Consider the following 15,040-nt stretch of genomic DNA (forward strand, 5'->3'; position numbering starts at 1 on the left):
GCCATTCTGACCCGTGTGAGGTGATCTCATTGTAGGTTTGATTCACATTTCTCTAATAATTAGTGACACTGAGCATCTTTTCATGTGCCTCTTGGCCATCTGTATGTCTTCCTGGAGAAATGTGTTTAGGTCTTCTGCCCATTTTTTTTTTGGGTTGTTTGTTTCTTTGATATTGAGCTGCTTGTATATTTTGGAGATTAATCCTTTGTCAGTTACTTCATTTGCAAATATTTTCTCCCATTCTGAGGGTTGTCTTTTCGTCTTGTTTATGGTTTCCTTTGCTATGCAAAGGCTTTTAAGTTTCATTAGGTTCCATTTGTTTATTTTTGTTTTTATTTTCATTACTCTAGGAAGTGAGTCAAAAAAGATCTTGCTGTGATTTACATCAAAGAGTGTTCTGCCTATGTTTTCCAGTAAGAGTTTTATAGTGTCTGGCCTTACATTTAGGTCTTTAATCCATTTTGAGTTCAATGATTAACTCTTATCAATTCTTCCTTCAACCTCTGCATCTCTCTCTTCTCATATACACCCTAAATAATGCTTTGTTAACTTGTAATAACTTATAATAGTTCCTCTTTCCATTGCTCCACTCAAATTCACTCAACATATCTCCTTGATCAATTTCATTCCATAGAGCTAAAATATCTCAGTGCCTCTTCATTCTCCTTGGGAAAAATCTCCAATCTGGCCTTCGAAAACTAAATTCTGATCCCCAGTCTACATTTCTGACCTTATCTCTTAGTAGTTCTGTAAGGAAATGCCCTATACCATCCTAACAAATTTCCTCACTCATCCCTTAAGGTTTCCTCAGGCCATTGTGCTTCAGTTTGTACCACTGCCAGAGGGCAGAATTCCTTTTTAGGCTATTCTACTAAAAATATTCCCATCCGTTATGCCTCCACACTCAGTCACACTCTGACCCCTCTAACCTACTATTTTTTTCTTCATGTATCTTAAATCCATGTGAAATTATGTACTATATATGATTGATATACTTTATATATCAATATGGATATATATATATATACACACACACATACATATGTGTGTATGTTTCTTTATTATCTGTCTCTACTATTATAGCTCCATGAGGACAGGGACTTTGTTCTATTCACTATGTATTCCCAGTCTAGAACAGTGTCTATATTAACTAGGAGATTAGTAAATTCACAAAATGAATTACTGTACTAGCTGAAATGCTACCTCTTCTAGACAAAAATGGTATCTCTTCCTCCAATGAAACCCTTTAGCACTGATAGCCAGTATTTTTCATGCAATTTATACTCAACATTGTACAAAGGTAAACTACTCTCCTAGCCTTCATGTAACCCTATATTTAAATTTGAAGGAACTCTAAATTTAAGTTTGTAGAAAAGAAGGGACACATTATAACACTTTGAGATCTTTTTTTTTTTAAAGGCTCCTTAAATGGTAATATCTGTTAACATTATCTGTTATTTGATTTGGTAACAAAAAATAAATTTAAAATATGCATCATTAATATAATCAGCAAAAAAGCACAACATGTCCTAAAAAAATTTGTTTTATTTCTAAAAAACAGAAAAAATATGTTCAAGTAATTAAATTACCTGCTATGTCATCTACAATCTCTGTATATGTTCTTCTGGCTATGTCAAGAAATTCATTTATGTTAGACCTCACTGCATAGCACTTCTGAGTCCTCATGTTCAGGCATCCTTTCATGTATCTTGCATCATCATTAATTACTGTTTTAATCTTGTCAAGTATGATTACAAACCTAAAAAAGAACATTATAGGCAATAAGTCAAACAGTTATGTTAATTGATAATTTGAATAACAGTTAATGATAGCAAATAACATATTTTCTTAAAATTACTGTTGAAAATTATTTTGCAAATAAATAAGCAATATATATAAAATTACATAAATTAGGACTGTGACTACATCAATTGTAAACTATTTCGTCAGTCATAACTACTCTCCTAAAATAACATGAGACCACCAAGAACAATCCTACAACTGCTAATAAACAGATCTCCCAAATTACACATACTAACTGTGTCTGTGAATATAAAATATATCCTTGAAGCACTTTATAAAAATTCTGCCTTCATGCTCACTGACTCAATAAACATTTACTTATACCATGTAGCAATCACTGTGTTAGGTGCAGGGATTCAAAGAAGGATTAACATATGGTCCTTGCCCTCAGCTGGTGCAAGGGAGATTAAGCATATTATGAGACAGTATAACAGGAACCTTTCAATTATCAGTGTCTAAGTGCAGTGATCATGCAGACCAGGAGTCTGGTAACACCTATTTTCCTAACCTTTTATTTTACAGTATTCTGTTCTGTATTTATCTGTAATAATTCGGTTTTATTAACCTCATTTTCTGACCTCACATAAGGTGTGAATCTTGAATCAATGAAATAACAGTTTTTAAGTATCACAAGTCTTTTTGTTCAAGAACCAAGGTGCCACTGCTAAAAGCAATACTAAAAGTAAACTGTAATTAGATCTTATTCAGTATTCATATAGACTATTTTTTGGTTACATTAAGTCCTTCATGATTTAACACAAAAGAATAATATATTTTTATATTTGCAAGCCTTGGAGAATAGTTAAAAAAAAAAGAAATATTAAAATTTTGTATGATTTCAATTTTTAATGCTATTCTAATTGTCCATTAACACAAAGCCTCAATGTGCTGTTACCCTATTTATTGGTATTTATAAAATGTAATATATAAATAAATTTTTAATGAACAGTTTAAAATTTCTGTTAACCAAAGCTCAAGTAATTGTTCTATAGAATACAATTAGAGTTCTTAAAATCAGTTATGATCAGGAAGAAAGAAATAATCTGCTGTTTTATTAACAGTTGAATGACAAAGACCTCTTATCTTCCAAGGAACCATAGTAAGCTCTTAATAAAGGTGTGTTACAGTTCTTCAGAGTAATCTATTAAAGAATAAAGAAAAAGATAGTTAAGGATAATAAATTATGACATTATTCAAACAAAGCATTTTAGACTTGTTTAGTACTTTACATTTTACCGAGTATTTTCTTGCTTCATCTTCTCATTTATATACTCATAACAGAAATTTTAGGTATGTAGGTGAAGACAGGTTGTATCTGGCCCATTTTTCAGATAAAGAGCACATGGCTAAACAGTGGCATCCACTGCTTTACTATTATGACTTTTATTTTTCTTGCCGCCCAACTAATATTAACATTAAACTACTTATTAATGTAGTTTAACTAGTTTAATTAACTACTTATTAATGTAGTTAAACAGTTATCATTGTACATTCAGAGTACTCTACATATAACTCCAAAATTTGGTTTAAATGTATTAATACATTAAACTAAAAAAGTGTTTTGTATATTTGTAAATAGAGCAACTTCTCCATTCTTATATGGCAAAAGTAGGGATTTTATTTTGCTTAATGGAAACTATGAGTGATCACTATTCGAATAAACAGAAAAGAGAGAAAACATAGGTAACCTGACTTTTACCTCCTATTTTAGTTTTGTTATGAGGCAATGGCAATAACTTTTTTGCTTATTAATAGAAAAATAATATTTACATGCCAATGAAAACTAGAAATGCATAACAGCATAAAGAAAAACATTTAAATCACTCATTATTCTACCACCTTTCCAAAGATAAATATTATAAGTATTATGATATATTTCCTGTCCCTTTTTCAAATCAAAAAATTTATATCATTACATGCTCCTTTTCTCCCCCATCTATTTAAAAGTAGATAAGAAAAATCACCATTCTGTAACCATCAGAGTTACTTCAGGTAAGAGTCATTAATAAATAACAAAATCAATGGGTGAAAGTTTGACAAGAAACAGTATATTTACACAGTCTCACGGTATCTCTCCACAGATTACTTATAACTTTATAGTGAAGTAATTAATCAAAGTTATTATCACCAAGAAGGGAAAGAAAAATGACATCATGTGCCTCCTGATGTAATACACTGAGAAAGATACAACATTGCTCATAGAGTATTATTGCCAAATATGTGCAAGCAGTATTTAATCATGAGGAAACAATCACACAAACTGAGGAATATCTTATTAAACAACTGGCCCGGCGCCTGTGGCCGCTGGTTTTCCTGCACATTTGGCACCGCCAGGGCTCTCGTGATCCAAGCAGTCATACCACCTCTGCACCTGGTCCTCACAGGGGAAGACCAAGAGCTCCAAGGCAGCCTCAGGACCAGACTCCTGTGGGTGGACCACATGCAGAGGTGGGGATAAAACCAAAGCTGAACCCCAGGGACAGGGTGACTAAGGAAGAAGATCGAAAATCTTTCCATCAGCTGTACAAGCTGCAGATCAAATCCCCACTAGGAAGACCCTGTTTTTATAGAATATCTGAGTAGACAATGAGTGTTCCCACAAATGAAAACGGTCTAGCTCTGGCAGCTGTGGACTTTCGGGGCAAGCACATGCAGGAACTGGGCCAGATCAGAGTCTGAGTGGTCCCCACAGGGCACACAGCAGGTCCAGAGACCAGCCCAGACGCAGAGGAGGGCCTCTTGGGGAGGCAGAGGTGAGCTGTGGCTCATGGCATGTAAGGACACATACAGTGGAGTCTCCAAGGAAACATAATTATTACTATTAATTTTATTACGTTTTGATTCATTCTGTTGTTGGCTCTAGCTTTTTTTTCTTTCTTTTTGTTTGTTTGTTGTTTAGTTTTGTTTTTATTTAAATTCAGTCTTCTGGGATCTCCATAGTTTATAAAATATTTTTATTTTTATTTTTTTATAAATTTCTATTTTTACTTTGCTTTTATGTTGTTCTGTGTTCTTTTCCCTTATTTTTTTCCTTCCTCTTTTTCTTTAATATATTTTTCTTTTTTTTCTTTTTTTCTTTTTTTTATATTTCCATTTCTACTTTGCTTTTCTGTTGCCTGTGTTTTTTCCCTTTTTATTTTATTTTATTTTATTATTTTTAAATTATTTTTATCAGTTCTGTTTCCTTGCTTTATTCGTTTGGCACACTGGTTTGGTTTGGTTTTTAGGCTATGTGTTTATGTTAGTTTTAATCCTAATTGTTTGATTTCATTTTTGAGTTCTTGTATTTCTCTGGTTGTTCTCTTGATTTTTGTTTTATTTGGCTCTGTTTTGTTTCTTACACGTGTGTGTGTGTTTCCTTGTTTCTGTTTTTGTTTTTACAATTTCTCCAGGGTTCTGTTTGCCTTCTTTTTCTTTCTTTAGTATACTTTCTATTTTTAAAAATATATTTCTATTTCTACATTGTTTTTCTGTTGTTCTGTCTTTTTTCCCCTTTCTCTTTTTTTTTTTTTATACCGTTTTTGTCGGTTTGTTTTGTTTCTTTGCTTCATTCTTCAGTTAGAATTCTGCTTTGGTTTTGCTTTTTGGTTTTGGGTTTTTGTCAGCTTTCCTCTTAATTGATTTCATTCTTGGGTTCTTCTGTTTGTCTGGTTGTTCTCCTGCTATTGGATTTATTTGGTTCTGTTTTTGTTTCTTTTCTGTGTGTGTGGCATGTTTCCTTGCTTCTGTTTCCATTTGTTTGATTTTACTTTTTACCATTTGTCTGGGGTTTTGTTAGTCTTTTTTTTTAATCCCCTTTATTGCCAGGACAAGCGACTTGCGGGGTCTTGGTTCCTTGACCAGAAGATGGGCCTGAGGCTCTGGAATGGCAGCACCGAATCCAGGATGCTGGACTACCAGAGAATTCCTGGCCCCAGGGAAGATTAACTGCCAAGAGCTCTCACTGAGGCCTCTATCTGAATCCAAGACCCAGGTCCACCCAACTGCCAGCAGCTCCCAGCACTGGACACGTCATACCAAACAACAAACAAGACAGGAACACAAACCCACCCATCAGCACACAGACTACCTAAAGTCATACTAAGCTAACAAACACCCCAAAACAAATCACCTGACACGGCCCTGCTCATCAGAGGGAAAAGACTCAGCTCCACCCACCAGAACGCAAGCACCAGTCCCTCCCATCAGGATGCCTACACAAGACACTGGACCAACACCACCACCGGGGGCAGAGAACAGAAGTAAGAGGAACTGTGATCCTGCAGCCTAGGGAAAAGAGACCTCAAATACTGTATATTAGACAAAATAAGAAGACAGAGAAATATCTTACCGGCAAAGGAGCAAGATTAAAACGCACAAGACCAAATAAATGAAGAGGAAATAGGCAAACTAACTGAAAAAGAATTCAGAGTAATGATAGTAAAGATGATCCAAAATCTTGGAAATACAACACAGAAAATACAAGAAACGTTTAACAAGGACCTAGAAGAACTAAAGAGCAAACAAACATTAATGAACAACACAATAACTGAAATAAAAAACACTCTAGAAGGAATCAATAGCAGAATAACTGAGGCAGAATAACAGATTAGAGAGCTGGAAGATAAAATGGTGGAAATAAATGTCGCCGAGCAGAGTAAAGAAAAAAGAATGAAGAGAATGGAGGACAGTCTCCGAAACCTCTGGGACAACATTAAGCACACCAACATTCAAATTACAGGCGTCCCAAAAGAAGAAGAAGAAGAAAAAAATGGAGCTGAAAATATTTGAAAAGATTATAGTTGAAAAATTCCCCAACATGGGAAAGGAAATAGCCACCCAAGTCCAGGAAACACAGAGAGTCCCATACAGGATAAACCCAAGGAGAAACATGCCGAGACACATATTAATCGAGCTAACAAAAATTAAACACAAAGAAAAAATATTAAAAGCAACAAGGGAAAAGCAACAAAAAGCATACAAGGGAATCCCCATAAGATTAACAGCTGATATTTCAGCAGAAACTCTACAGGCCAGAAGGGAGTGGGAAGATATATTTAAAGTGATGAAAGGGAAAAACCTACAACCAAGATTACTCTACCCAGCAAGGATGACATTCAGATTCGACAGAGAAATCAAAAGCTTTACAGACAAGCAAAAGCTAAGAGAATTCAGCACTACCAAACCAGCTTTACAACAAATGCTAAAGGAACTTCTCTAGGCAGGAAACACAAGAGGAGGAAACGACTTACAAAAACAAACCCAAAACAATTAAGATAATGTAATAGGAACATACATTTCAATAATTATCTTAAATGTAAATGGATTAAATGCCCCAAACAAGGGACCCAGACTGGCTGAACGGATACAAAAACGAGACCCATATATATGCTGTCTACAAGAGACCACTTCAGAACAAGGGACACATACAGACTGAAAGTAAGGGGATGGAAAAAGATATTCCATGCAAATGGAAAACAAAAGAAAGCTGGAGTAGCAATAGTCATATCAGACAAAATAAAATTAAAATAAAGACTATTACAAGAGACAAGGAAGGACACTACATAATGATCAAGGGATCAATCCAAGAAGAAGATATAACAATTGTAAATATGTATGCACCCAACATAGGAGCACCTCGATACGTAAGGCAAACGCAAACAGCCATAAAAGGGGAAATCAACAGTAACACAACAATAGTAGGTGACTTTAACACCCCACTTACACCAATCAACAGATCACCCAAACAGAAAATAAATAAGGAAACACAAGCTTTAAATGACACATTAAACAAGATGGACTTAATTGATATTTATAGGATATTCCATCCAAAAACAATAGAATACACTTTCTTCTCAAGTGCTCATGGAACATTCTCCAGGATAGACCATATCTTGGGTCACAAATCAAGCCTTGGTAAATTTAAGAAAACTGAAATCATATCAAGTATCTTTTCCAACCACAACGCTATGACACTAGATATCAATTACAGGAAAAAAATCTGTAAAAAATACAAACACATGGAGGCTAAGCAATATGCTACTAAACAACCAAGAGATCACTGAAGAAATCAAAGAGGAAATCAAAAAATACCTGGAAACAAATGACAATGAAAACACAATGACCCAAAACCTATGGGATGCAGCAAAAGCTGTTCTAAGAGGGAATTTTATAGCAACACAATCCTACCTTAAGAAACAAGAAAAATCTCAAACAAACAACCTAACCTTACACCTAAAGCAATTAGAGAAAGAAGAACAAAACAACTCAAAGTTAGCAGACGGAAAGAATTCATAAAGACCAGATAAGATATAAATAAAAAGAAATGAAGGAAACAATAGCAAAGATCAATAAAAGTAAAAGCTGGTTCTTTGAGAAGATAAACAAAATTGATAAACCATTAGCCAGACTCATCAGAAAAAAAAGGGAGAAGACTCAAATCAAGAGAATTAGAAATGAAAAAGGACAAGCAACTACTGACACTGCAGAAATACAAAGGATCCTGAGAGAGTACTACAAGCAACTATATGCCAATAAAAGGGACAACCTGGAAGAAATGGACAAATTCTTACAAAAGTATGATTATACTTTTTCAGGATTGAACCAGGAAGAAATAGAAAACATGAACAGACCAATCACAAGCACTGAAATTGAAACTGTGATTAACAATCTTCCAACAAGCAGAAGTCCAGGGCCAAATGGCTTCAAAGATGAATTCTATCAAACATTTAGAGAAGAGCTAACACCTATCCTTCTCAAACTCTCCCAAAATATAGCAGAGGGAGGAACACTCCTAAACTCATTCTATGAGGCCACCATCACCCTGATACCAAAACCAGACAAAGATATCACAAAGAGAGAAAACTACAGGCCAATATCACTGACGAACATAGATGCAAAACTCCTCAACAAAATACCAGCAAACAGAATCCAACAGCACATTAAAAGGATCATACACCATGATCAAGTGGGGTTTATCCCAGGAATGCAAGGATTCTTCAATATATGCAAATCAATCAATGTGATACACCATATTAAGAAACTGAAGTATATAAACCATGATAATCTCAATAGATGCAGAAAAAGCTTCTGACAACATTCAACACCCATTTACAACAAAAACTCTCCAAAAAGTGGGCATAGAGGGAACCTACCTCAACATAATAAAAGCCATATGACAAACCTACAGCCAACATCATTCTCAATGGTGAAAAACTGAAAGCATTTCCTCTAAGATCAGGAACAAGACAAGGTTGCCAACTCTCACCACTATTATTCAACATAGTTTTGGAAGTTTTAGCCACGGCAGTCAGAGAAGAAAAAGAAATGAAAGGAATCCAAGTAGGAAAAGAAGAAGTGAAACTGTCACTGTTTACAGATGACATGATATTATACATAGAAAATCCTAAAGATGCCACCAGAAAACTACTAGAGCTAATCAATGAATTTGGTAAAGTAGCAGGATACAAAATTAATGCACAGAAATCTCTTGCATTCCTATACACTAACAACAAAAAATCAGAAAGAGAAATCAAGGAAACACTCCCATTTACCATTGCAACAAAAACATAAAATACCGAGGAATAAACTTACCTAAGGAGGCCAAAGACTTGTATATAGAAAACTATAAGACACTGATGAAAGAAATCAAAGACAATACAAACAGATGGAAAGATATACCATGTTCTTGGATTGGAAGAATCAACATTGTGAAAGTGACTATATTACCCAAAGCATCTACAGATTCAGTGCAGTCCTTATCAAATTACCAATGGTATTTTTCACAGAACTAGAACAAAAAAATTTGACAATTTGTATGGAAACACAAAACACCTCGAAAAGCAACCTTGAGAAAGAAAAACGGAACTGGAGGAATCAGGCTCCCTGACTTCAGATATACTACAAAGCTATAGTAATCAAGACAGTATGGTACTGGCACAAAACAGAAATATAGATCAATGGAACAGGACAGAAAGCCCAGAGATAAACCCACGCACATATAGTCACCTTAGGTTTGACAAAGGAGGCAAGAATATACAATGTAGAAAAGACAGCCTCTTCAATAAGTGGAGCTAGGAAAAGTGGACAGCTACATGTAAAAGAATGAAATTAGAACACTCCATAACACCATACACAAAAATAAACTCAAAATGGATTAAAGACCTAAACGTAAGGCCAGATACTATAAAACTCTGAGAGGAAAACAAAGGCAGAACACTCTATGACATAAATCACAGCAAGATCTTTTTTGACCCACCTCCTGGAATAATGGAAATAAAATCAAAAGTAAACAAATGGGACCTAATTAAAGTTCAAACTTTTGCACAGCAAAGGAAACCATAAACAAGATAAAAAGACAACCCTCAGAATGGGAGAAAATATTTGCAAACGAAGCAACTGACAAAGGATTAATCTCCAAAATACACAAGCAGCTCTGTAGCTCAATATCAAAAAAACAAACAACCTAATCCAAAAATGAGCAGAAGACTAAACAGACATTTCTCCAAAGAAGACATACAGATTGCCAAGACACACATGAAAAGATTCTCAACATCACTAATCGTTAGAGAAATGCAAACAACCACAATGAGGTATCTCCTCACACTGGTCACAATGGTCATCATCAAAAAATGTACCAACAATAAATGCTGGAGAGGGTGTGGAGCAAAGGGTTTCCTCCTACACTGTTGGTGGGAATGTAAATTGATACAGCCACTATGGAGGACGATATGGAGGTTCCTTAGAAAACTAAAAATAGAATTACCATATGACCCAGCAATCTCACTACTGGGCATATACCCTGAGAAAACCATAATTCAAAAAGATACATGTACCACAATGTTCACTGCAGCATTGTTTACAATTGCCAGGACATGGAAGCAAGCTAAATGTCCATCAACACATGAATGGATAAAGAAGATGTGGCACATATATACAACAGAATATTACTCAGCCATAAAAAGGAGCGAAAATGAGTTATGTGTACTGAGGTGGATGGACCTAGAGTGTCATACAGAGTGAAGTAAGTTAGTAAGAAAAAAAGAAATATCGTATGCTAACACACATGTATGGGATCTAAATAAACGGTACTGATGAAACTAGAGGCAGGGCAGGAATAAAGGTGCAGATGTAGAGAATGGACTTGAGGACAGAGAGGGGGAAGGGGAAGCTGGGACGAAGTGAGAGAGTAGCACTGACATATATTCACTACCAAATGTATAATGGATGGCTAGTGGGAAGCTGCTGCATAGCACAGGGAGATCAGCTTGATGCTTTGTGACCACCTCGAGGGGTGAGATAGGGAGGGTGGGAGGGAGGCGCAAGAGGGAGGGGATATGGGGAAATATGTATACTTGTAGCTGATACACTTTGTTGCACAACAGAAGCTAACACAACACTGGAAAGCAATTATATTCCAATAAAGATATTAAAAAAAAAACTGACCCTATACTCTTCAAGATGTCAGTATCACAAAAGGCAAAGAAAGGCTGAGAAACTTTTCACTTTAAAAAAGTGTAAAGAAACCATGACATTAAATACAATGCATGGTCCTTGACTGGATCATGTACCAGGAAAAAAAAAAATACCATAAAGAACAGTATTAGGACAACTGGAAAAATGTGAATATAGGCTATATATAATATACAGTTGATCCTTGAACAACACGGGTTTGAACTGTGAGGGTCCAGTTATGGGTGGATTTTTTTCAATAGTACAATAAATACCACAGTACTACATGATCTGCGGTTAGTTGAATCTGCAGATATGGAACTGCAGATACAGAGAAACTGCGGATGTGGAGGAACTGAATATTCAAAGGGCCAACAATAAGCTATATGCAGAATTTCCACTGCATGCAGGGTTGGTGTCCCTGACCCCTATGTTGTTCAAGGGTCAACTTAACAGTATTTTACCAATGTTAAATATCCTGAATTTTTAAATCATATTGTGGTTATGCAAGAGAACATCTTTGTTCTTAGGAGATATGCACTTTAGCATTTAGGTACTGCAACTTATTCTCAAATGGTTCAGTAAGGTAATAATAAGGACAATAATATGTGTGTGTGCTGTGTGTGGAAAGAGAGAGAATATGGGAATTCATTATACTATTCTCGCAACTTACTGCATGAAATTTTTTCAAAACAAAAAGTTTTAAAAAGCTGATGCTAGACATGTTTAAACAACATATACACATAAAAATTACCTTTAAAGGATCCACGAGTTCCAAGGTATGTTTTAGGTATATTAAATTTGTTATCTTTGATTCAGCTGCATTAACCTATTAAGATAAAAATCCAAATGTGGACACCATAAATATTTAACACATTAATGGGTTTTCCTCTTGAACATTCTACACTTACATTTCCCATACATTTTTATTTATCAACCTAGGCAGGATAACAGCCTAGACAATGGTTACAAATTACAGACCCATCATGATAAGCCTAATGCACTAGTCTCCTGTAAGTCTGACAGTGAGAAGAGTTCACCTCACTGTATCCAACTTTCATTTCTATATAAAACCCTTTGTGTCCAGCTTAACCTACAGTAGCAATAGGAGATACAATTTAATACTGACCAGCACTAAGAGACTAAGATTAATTTTAAACGGCAGAAAAGACACTGATAAATGGATGATACTTGAAAAACTGAATCCAAACCTCCCAGATAGTTATAGAACATGAATTTCCCTCATCGGTTCCTGTTTACGCAAGTAAAACAATTTTCATAATTCCAGCGGTCCAAACTATTTATAGTTTTTCAAAATAAAGCAACATCAATATTCTAAATTTTATAAATAAATTTTTAAAAAATCAAATCATACCATCTCCAAAGCCAAACAGTGGTACTAAACCTGGGGAAATGAGGAATGTTTGTGAATGGACTAATTTACCAATACTGACAAGGAGTTTTAGGATATTACAATTACGACATAATTTGCTTGATATAGAGCTGTTTTGTTATTTTTATTGAAATAGTTGATTTACAATGTTGTATTAGTTTCAAGTGTACAGCAAAGTGGTTCAGTTTTACATATATATAAATATATCAAGAATATATAAAGATTAAATAATATGTAATACATATTCTTTTTTTACATTCTCTTCCATTATAGGTTATTACAAGATACTGAGTATACTTCCGTGTGCTATATAGTAGGCCCTTGCTGGTTTTCTATTTTATATATAGTAATGTGTATATTTTAATCCCAAACTCCTAATTTATCCCTCCCCCTCTCCCACTTAGTAACCACAAGTTTGTTTTCTATGTTTGTGAGTCCATTTCTGTTTTGTAAATAAGTTCGTTGTGTCATTCTTTGGATTCCACATAAGCGATATCATATGGTATTTTTCTTTCTCTGTCTCGCTTACTTCACTTATCTTGATAATCTCTAGGTCCATCCATGTTGTTGCAAACGGCGTAATTTCATTCTTTTTTATGGCTATTATTCCATTGTGTGTGTGTGTGTGTGTGTGTGTCTGTGTGGGTATACATGACATCTTCTTTATCCATTCATCTGTCAATGGACACTTAGGTTGCTTCCATGCCTTGGCTACTGTTTTTTTTTTTTCTTTAATAAATTTATTTATTTATTTTTGGCTGCACTGGGTCTTCGTTGCTGCACGTGGTCTCTCCCTAGCTGCAGCGAGTAGGGGTTACTCTTTGTTGCAGTGCGTGGGCTTCTCATTGTGGTGGCTTATCTTGTTGCGAAGCACGGGCTCTAGGTGCGCGGGCTTCAGTAGTTGTGGCTTGCAGGCTCTAGAGCGCAGGCTCAGTAGTTGTGGCGCACGGGCTTAGTTGCTCTGTGGCATGTGGGATCTTCCCGGACCAGGGCTCAAACCCATGTCCTCTGCACTGGCAGGCGGATTCTTAACCACTGCACCACCAGGGAAGTCCCTTGGTGCATGTATCTTTTTGAATTGTTTTTCTCCAGATATATGCCTAGTAGTAGGATTGCAGGATCATATGGTAGCTCTATTTTTAGTTTTTTAAGGAACCACCATACTGTTCTCCATAGTGGCTGTACCAATTTACATTCCCACCAACTGTGTAGGAGGGTTCCCTTTCCTCCACACCCTCTCCAGCATTTATTATTTGTAGACTTTTTAATCATGGCCATTCTGACTGGTGTGAGGTGATACCTCACTGAAGTTTTCATTTCCATTTCTCTAGTAATTAGCAATGTTCATGTGCTTTTTGGCCATCTGTATGTCTTCTTTGAGAAAATGCCTTTTTAGATCTTCTGCCCATTTTTTAAAAAAATATTTATTTAGCCTCTGTTGGGTGTTAGTTGCGGCATGCAGGATATTTCGTTGCAGCATGCAGGTTCTTCATCACAGTGCGCAGGCTTCTCTCTAGTTGTGGCATGAGGGCTCCAGAGCACGTGGGCTCTGTAGTTGTGGCACATGGGCTCCAGAGAGCATGGGCTCTGTAGTTGCGGCACACAGGCTCTCTAGTTGTGGAGTGCAAGCTTAGTTGCCCTGCAGCGTGTGGGATCTTAGTTCCCTGACCAGGGATCGAACCGGCATCCCCTGCATTGCAAGGTGAATTCTTAACCACTGGACCACCAGGGAAGTCTCATTCTGCCCATTTTTTGATTGGGCTGTTTGTTTTTTGATATTGAGCTGTATGAGCTGTTTGTATATTTTGGAGATTAATCCCTTGTCAGTCGCATCATTTGCAAATATTTTTCTCCCATTCTGTAAGTTGTCTTTTTTCTTTTTTTATGGTTCCCTTTACTGCACAAAAACTTTTAAATTTAATTAGGTCCCATTTATTTATTTTTGGTTTTACTTCCATTACTCTAGGAGATGGATCCAAAAAGATACTGCTGTGATTTATGTCAAAGTGTGTTCTGCCTATGTTTTCCTCTAAGAGTTTTATAGTACCTGGTCTTACACTTAGGTCTTTAATCCATTTTGAGTTTATTTTCTGTATGGTGTTAGAGAATGTTCTAATTTCATTCTTTTACATGTAGGTGTCCAGTTTTCCCAGCACCACTTATTGAAGAGACTGTCTTTTGTGCATTACATATTCCTGCCTCCTCTGTCATAGATTAATGGACCATAAGTGTGTGGGTTTATCTCTGGGCTTTCTATCTTGTTCCATTGATCTATATATCTCTGTTTTTGTACCAGTACCACACTGTTTTGATTATTGTAGCTTTGTAGTACAGTCTGAAGTCAGGGGATCTGATTCCTCCACCTCCACTTTTCTTTCTCAAGATTGCTTTGGCTATTCAGGGTCTTTTGTGTTT

At 35.8% G+C, this 15,040-nt stretch overlaps 1 protein-coding gene, 1 long non-coding RNA gene and 1 pseudogene across 4 annotated transcripts in view; 2 read left to right on the plus strand and 1 right to left on the minus strand.

The window, feature by feature from the left end:
- The window catches only part of LOC309641494, a 664,930-nt gene that overhangs the window by 563,663 nt on the left and 86,227 nt on the right, over positions 1–15,040 (plus strand). The window lies entirely within an intron of this gene.
- Positions 1–15,040, plus strand: part of LOC309641297 (protein arginine N-methyltransferase 5 pseudogene) — a 369,652-nt pseudogene that overhangs the window by 314,620 nt on the left and 39,992 nt on the right. The gene's annotated exons all lie outside the window — the stretch shown is intronic.
- Positions 1–15,040, minus strand: part of MSH4 (mutS homolog 4) — a 93,371-nt gene that overhangs the window by 36,901 nt on the left and 41,430 nt on the right. For both annotated transcript variants that reach the window (XM_082419670.1, XM_082419669.1), the window contains 3 exons: positions 11,987–12,061; positions 2,880–2,944; positions 1,590–1,759 (listed from right to left, as the gene is read on the minus strand). In XM_082419670.1, coding sequence (XP_082275796.1) covers positions 1,590–1,759; positions 2,880–2,944; positions 11,987–12,061 — 310 coding nt within the window. The remainder of the gene's footprint in view (positions 1–1,589; positions 1,760–2,879; positions 2,945–11,986; positions 12,062–15,040) is intronic.

This window comes from Balaenoptera physalus (genome assembly GCF_965194825.1).
Source record: "Balaenoptera physalus genome assembly, chromosome: 1".
Taxonomy (NCBI): domain Eukaryota; kingdom Metazoa; phylum Chordata; class Mammalia; order Artiodactyla; family Balaenopteridae; genus Balaenoptera; species Balaenoptera physalus.